At 38.1% G+C, this 6,243-nt stretch overlaps 2 protein-coding genes and 2 long non-coding RNA genes across 4 annotated transcripts; 2 read left to right on the top strand and 2 right to left on the bottom strand.

Moving 5' to 3' along the window:
• On the top strand, window positions 1-1,215 carry LOC120739094. Its single transcript, XM_040040758.1, has 3 exons — window positions 1-349; window positions 422-766; window positions 857-1,215. Exons 1-3 carry the CDS (start codon window positions 211-213, stop codon window positions 1,213-1,215), a joined length of 843 nt encoding a protein of 280 aa, XP_039896692.1. The 5' UTR covers window positions 1-210.
• A 522-nt stretch (window positions 1,216-1,737) lies between these two features.
• Window positions 1,738-3,630, top strand: LOC120739184. Its single transcript, XR_005697133.1, has 3 exons — window positions 1,738-2,533; window positions 2,627-2,649; window positions 2,797-3,630. It is a non-coding gene; the product is annotated as an uncharacterized LOC120739184 (long non-coding RNA).
• A 701-nt stretch (window positions 3,631-4,331) lies between these two features.
• LOC120739084 lies at window positions 4,332-4,953 on the bottom strand. Its single transcript, XR_005697120.1, has 3 exons — window positions 4,850-4,953; window positions 4,719-4,750; window positions 4,332-4,623 (listed from the first exon to the last, which is right to left on the bottom strand). It is a non-coding gene; the product is annotated as an uncharacterized LOC120739084 (long non-coding RNA).
• Window positions 4,954-5,160: 207 nt separating this feature from the next.
• Window positions 5,161-6,243, bottom strand: LOC120739051. Its single transcript, XM_040040700.1, has 3 exons — window positions 6,179-6,243; window positions 5,762-6,106; window positions 5,161-5,671 (listed from the first exon to the last, which is right to left on the bottom strand). Exons 1-3 carry the CDS (start codon window positions 6,219-6,221, stop codon window positions 5,304-5,306), a joined length of 756 nt encoding a protein of 251 aa, XP_039896634.1. The 5' UTR covers window positions 6,222-6,243; the 3' UTR covers window positions 5,161-5,303.

The following is a 6,243-nucleotide window of genomic DNA, read 5'->3' as shown; positions in this document are numbered from 1 at the left end:
CAACACATTTTTCAACAAATTTGATGGGATAATAAAGGTTTAGTCTATTCTATTTTCACACATAAGGCTGAATGTCGAGTCCTTTTACACCTCTCAGTTTTGATGGCAGGGGGCGGCCAGGAGGACTTCAATCTCTCACCACGCCATGTTACTCGAGAGAGCCAATCATGTTCTGCAGTGTGATGGTGATGAACCAATCAGACCTGTCAGATGTGGCAAAATGTAGGACAAGCTGGCGTTTTTAAATCTGAGAAGTATACTGCTGCTTCATTAGGTGTGGACTGCTGTACTGAAGAAGGAGACAAGATGAAGATGTTCTTTGTGAATGTTTTCCTGCTCTGCTCTTTATGTAAGTAAAACAAATTTACTTGTGTAAACTTTTGATCTTCATTTGTGTGAAACTGAGTCTGAATTATTTCAGGTGCAGCACAGTTAAGTGACGTCTCTCAGCCTGAATCTTTGAAAACAGTGAAGATTGGCGACTCAGCTACTATTAAATGCCTCATAAAGAGCGCATCAACCAAAACTGTGTGGTACAAGGTGACTACAGGGAGGAAACTACAGCTGGTGGTTAAAGCTGATTCTTACTATAATGTGAGAGAGTTCAGTGTTGAATTTGTTAACCGTTCTTCAGTTAAATCTGACATGACTAACAATCATCTGACCATAAATAAAACATCATGGGAAGATGTTGGAACATACTTCTGTGGAGTCTTACACATAAGTGAGGTTCAGTTTGGGTCAGGAACATTTCTGATGTTGACAGGTATGTTTGGACATGTTTGCATTTCAAATAATTTCAACTGAATGTGAACACAGTGCTAACAATCACAGTCCAAATGGTTTGTTTTCCAAGGTGCAAAGACAATCAGCGACTCTGTCGTCCAGCAGCCAGAATCAAAGTCAGTGAGGTCCGGAGACTCTGTGACTCTCAGCTGTTCTCTTCACTCTGCTCAATGCACAGCAGAACTCACTAGTTTCATGTGGCTGAAAAACTCGGATCGTTCTGCTCCAGAGATGATTTATTGCTCTGACAATAAGAACAACATCTCCCAGAGAACTGACAGAGGACGAATTACCTGCGAGTACAACTTTGTCGTCAGGAGCTGGGATGACGCTGGGGTCTACTACTGTGCTGTCAATGCATGTGGACAAATACTGCTTGGAAATGGGATAAGAATCAATAATGGTAAGACACTAGCAGTGCATTTTTAAAGTTTTTACTTTCACTTTAAAGTTCAAAGGTATTGAAATATTTTTCTTCAAAGTGCAGTTGACAAATTGTTAAAAAGTTAGAAAACCTTCACTGAAACAGAAAGTCCAAATTTTCAAAAACTATTTTGCCACCTGATTATTTGTAAAAAAATATTTTTAAAGTATTTACCTTAACATATATAAATGGGAGGGTGAAAAACCGATCAGTTCAGTTTTTAAATTTTTTTTATTTTTAACTGAGGCAATGTGAAGTACGTACTGTCACGGTTCTGGGTCAGTTTGACCCAGTATTTTGAGTTGTCATGTTTTTGCAGGTTGTAGTTCAAGTTCCATGTGTCATTTTCTGTCTGTCTCTCAGTGTCGAGTCTGCGTCTTAGTGTGATGGTTTCTTGTTCCTGTTTTATTGTGAAGGTCTGCGTCTCATGTGAGTGTGTTCAGTTTTACCTCTGTCTCGTCTTGTTGATTATTCCCAGCTGTGTCCACCACCTGTGTGTAATTCCCCTGTGTTTCTCTGTGTATTTAAGTCGTGTCCTCTGTCATTGTAGTTGCTGGTCCGTCTGTGTATCCACCATGTCGCACCTGTGTGTTCTCCCTGCTGTCTACCATCGTCTGCCTCTGCTCGCCCTCCTTCATGTTCGTGTTCTGGTTTCTGCGTTGTAGTTCGGTTGTTTTCCAGTGTAGTTTAGTTTGTCTTTGTTTGCCATTTATTCAATAAACCACCTTCACGACTGCCTGCGCTTGGATCCTCCTTCATTTCTTCCACACGGCTCTTCTCACTCGCCGTGACACGTACGGTATCCACAAAAATCAGATCTAATTAAACGCATTAAAAATAAAAAACCCACAAACCACCCATCCAAGTCAAGTGGCAGATCATCTTCTTCATGTAAGTGTTTGTCAAGAAAATGTGGTAGCTTTGAAGAGATCAGAGATGAGAAAAGGTTTTCACTTTGCACCAGGTTATCACAGCAAGTGGTAAAAAAAACAAAAATCTAAATATACCATATACTTCATTTATCTTTATCTGTTTCACTGCTGTCTGACTTTGTTGACCCATTTGTGTAGAAAACAAAATGCTTGTGGTAACAGTAAGTAGCCAAATTCTACATTAAATCCAGTTAATCGCAATTAGTGTTGTCTAAATCAGTAAATGTGTGTTTATTAAATGTTAAATCGTGTATCATGTTGACAGCAGACACTGAAAGCATATCACTGAGTCCGACCGTTATTGCACTGATGCTGTCAAACATGGTTCTTGGAACTGTGACGCTCCTCCTTGTAGTGACATTTTGCAAGACAAGAATGAAGAAATCTGCAGGTGTGTAAAACTTTATGCAGGATGAGATCCACATTCTGTTATTCTGCAGTAACTACTAACTATAGGTATCTTTTAATGCTTGTTTTTCCACAGAAGCGGCCGATGAAGGCGGTCAGGTGAGAGTTTGTCTTAGTCCATCCACCTCATGGCAGCCTATCCCAGTCATCAAACAGCAATAGATTATTTCACATATTTTAATTTGTTTGTCAGGACATGACTATATTTATTATATATTTATTTATTGGTATTTCCTTTTTTCACAGACTGGTGATACAGTCGTCTATACATCTGTGTGTTTGGCTCACAGTAGTATCAGGCCCAGACAACCTACAGTAAAAGCCAACAAAGATGCTGTAATTTACTCTACACTCAAACCCTGACAACAGAACATCAAAGTTTCATCAGGGGAATACGACCAAGCTATGACAAATAATGGCTTAGGGATGTCTTGCAACCCTCATAGGTAGTATATCTCTGTTCAGTGGTGCATAGAAGCATTCAAACTATAATCAAAGAAGTTTAGAACATTTCCTCAACTTCACCTCTTTGTAGGCTAAATTCATATTTTTGTATCCTTCGGATTTTAAAACCAGCATGCTTTTCATGGACTGTCACATTTAACAACCAGCTTCTCACTAATGGAATGTATAAGTCTTCAGTTATTTACTCTGCCTTGCACTGTGAAAACCAAATGTACTGTTTTGATATACTTTGATATGTTTGGACTGAAATACTTTCCATTTCACAAATTGTCCTGCAGAACACTTTGCTATGTGATGTTTGCTGTAGGTTTGTATTTGGCAGCAAGGCTATTGGTTACGAAATTACACTGACTAGTGTAACAAAAAAAATCTTTTAATTCAGAGAAATGTGTTGTGACTTATATCATACATGACAATATATTAAAATGTAGATTCCTCCCTTCTTTTTTCTTCAGATTAATATGAATGTTTTAAGTGAGCATCTTTTATGTAAAATGTTTTACAATAAAAATGTTCATGTTTGGAAAAACCCTACACTCACCAACGATAACACCCTTCTTCTATAATCAATATAATATTTTAAGTTAAACAGAGTCATGAACAGATACAGAAAGTTAAGATGGCAGTGATAGGACTGTGTTTGTATCCCTGACCAGTCCTTGGCTGGTTTTTGACAGTAATGAGATCCAGTGATGTAGTGTGTACAGCCATGAGAGGTATACCCTTAAGCAGGATATAGGAAAACGTGTGTTTCCACCAGGAGACCAGCCATAAAAGAAGCTCATTTGTTTACTACCTGCTGTCATGCACTTTAAATTTGCTCAGGGCTTCTGTAATTGTCAGGGAATCATAATTTTGAACCTTTCTGTAAAACATTCTGTACGTACTTGCCTGCAGAAAATATCAACTGGAAGTAGTTCAGGTTGAGCAAGAAGAAAGATACAGCCTGCAGTTATTGCTGATCAATGTTTTGGAAGAAAAAAGCTTGAAAATTTTAGTTAACAAAACTGAAAATATTCCCATATGAAAACTCAAACTTAAGTTTAAACATGAATTAATTAATAATTGATCAAAAGACAACCCCAAAGAGAAGAAAGACTTCACAAGGCCAGAGATGCAGACCAACAGTTTAAAAACACCCAATTTACCCCCTCGGTGCTAACAGTAAAAAATTGAGATACGATGCATGAAAAGATTAAAATGCTTTACTTTAAGTCAAGATTTGGGTTTATTAATGATAAAGAAACTGGTCTGTCATATAAAAATAACAGAAAGAGAAAGAAAGTGAGCAAGAGATTACATCAACATGTCAGCTTTCATCTCACACGCCTCTGTCTTACAGAATAGATAATAAAAATTTTATTTAGAACAAAACAAAGAAAAAAAGAGCAGGCTTTAAACCGATCGAGCAGGATAATGTTAGGAAGAGCTAGAGGACAGCCTAAACATTTCAAAGCTACAGTAATAAGTTCATGTCTAGACATTTGGCATCAAAGTCGTAACGGCTTCAGTTCAGTGTAGCTTCACCCTGGAGTACACACATTCACTCCAGATACCATCTCTCTGTTCATTTGATCTCTTGATTTCGAGGTTTTCTTCACCTCGAACCTGAGAAAAAGTACAATAATGTGAATGAAATCAAAGTTATGAGCCACTAAGGATGGTGTAATGATTATATAAATATTCAACTAAACAGCACATACCTTGGACAGAGGTGAAAGTCCTGAGCTAAACTCTGAAAAGCAGGCAAAGTGATTGGTGTTATGCTCAGTGGAACACACAGTATAGAGATCAACAGCATCGGTTACTGTACAGTGGTAGCGGTTTCTCTTACTGATCATGAACACAGCGAAAACCAGATAAACACCCATGATGATGATGATGATGATGATGATGCATGGTATTGGTGTCTCATGATAATTGATGCTGTCTGCAAATGCAGACAGAAGGAGGCATAAGAAGTTCAGTTCAAAGCAACTTCTAATGTATAAAATAAAAAGCAAAACAGATCTTAAAAAGTTAATCATCATACGTGCATTTTGGAAATTTTAAACGCATGATTTTCTACTGCAAAGTTACTTACACTTACAACCAATCTTGGTCCCATTTCCAAGCAGAATTTGTATTTGGGGGCTGGTATTTTTAGAGGGTTTAATTAGATCTGACATTCTGATAAAAAGGACAAATCTGGCAAAGTTTCACAAACTTGTTGTCTTTGGATCTAATCGACTGGAAACGACACTTTAAAGAAACACATTTAAAAACCATTGAACCTTAAAGTGGAAGCCTTAAAAAGTTGAAAAATGTACTGCAAGTGTCTTACCATTATTGATTCTTGTCCCATTTCCAAGCAGTATTTGTCCACATGCATTGACAGCACAGTAGTAGACCCCAGCGTCATCCCGGCTCCTGACGACAAAGTTGTACTCGCAGGTAATTCGTCCTCTGTCAGTTCTCTGGGAGATGTTGTTCTTATTGTCAGAGCAATAAATCATCTCTGGAGCAGAACGATCCGAGTTTTTCAGCCACATGAAACTAGTGAGTTCTGCTGTGCATTGAGCAGAGTGAAGAGAACAGCTGAGAGTCACAGAGTCTCCGGACCTCACTGACTTTGATTCTGGCTGCTGGACGACAGAGTCGCTGATTGTCTTTGCACCTTGGAAAACAAACCATTTGGACTGTGATTGTTAGCACTGTGTTCATATTCAGTTGAAATTATTTGAAATGCAAACATGTCCAAACATACCTGTCAACATCAGAAATGTTCCTGACCCAAACTGAACCTCACTTATGTGTAAGACTCCACAGAAGTATGTTCCAACATCTTCCCATGATGTTTTATTTATGGTCAGATGATTGTTAGTCATGTCAAATTTAACTGAAGAACAGTTAACAAATTCATCACTGAACTCTCTCACATTATACTGAGAATTTGTTTTTACTACCAGCTGTAGTTTCCTCCCTGTAGTCACCTTGTACCACACGGTTTTCTTTGATGCGCTCTTTATGAAGCATTTAATAGTAGCTGAGTCGCCAATCTTCACTGTTTTCAAAGATTCAGGCTGAGAGACGTCACTTAACTGTGCTGCACCTGAAATAATTCAGACTCAGTTTCACACAAATGAAGATCAAAAGTTTACACAAGTAAATTTGTTTTACTTACATAAAGAGCAGATCAGGAAAACATTCACAAAGAACATCTTCATCTTGTCTCCTTCTTCAGTACAG

The sequence above is a fragment of the Simochromis diagramma genome, unplaced genomic scaffold (genome assembly GCF_900408965.1).
Source record: "Simochromis diagramma unplaced genomic scaffold, fSimDia1.1 OVJJ01000317.1, whole genome shotgun sequence".
NCBI lineage: Eukaryota > Metazoa > Chordata > Actinopteri > Cichliformes > Cichlidae > Simochromis > Simochromis diagramma.
This window is presented reverse-complemented; position numbering and strand designations above follow the sequence as displayed.

What these genes read in the sequence shown, in the direction of transcription:
- LOC120739051 (XM_040040700.1), bottom strand. Translation starts at nt 6,221, where the DNA reads ATGAAGATGTTCTTTGTGAATGTTTTCCTGATCTGCTCTTTAT. An exon ending in TTTCCTGATCTGCTCTTTAT is followed by an intron (nt 6,107 to 6,178) that starts GTAAGTAAAACA and finishes GAATTATTTCAG; the next exon opens with GTGCAGCACAGTTAAGTGAC. An exon ending in AACATTTCTGATGTTGACAG is followed by an intron (nt 5,672 to 5,761) that starts GTATGTTTGGAC and finishes TTGTTTTCCAAG; the next exon opens with GTGCAAAGACAATCAGCGAC.
- LOC120739094 (XM_040040758.1), top strand. Translation starts at nt 211, where the DNA reads ATGTGGCAAAATGTAGGACAAGCTGGCGTTTTTAAATCTGAGAAGTAT. An exon ending in TTTCCTGCTCTGCTCTTTAT is followed by an intron (nt 350 to 421) that starts GTAAGTAAAACA and finishes GAATTATTTCAG; the next exon opens with GTGCAGCACAGTTAAGTGAC. An exon ending in AACATTTCTGATGTTGACAG is followed by an intron (nt 767 to 856) that starts GTATGTTTGGAC and finishes TTGTTTTCCAAG; the next exon opens with GTGCAAAGACAATCAGCGAC.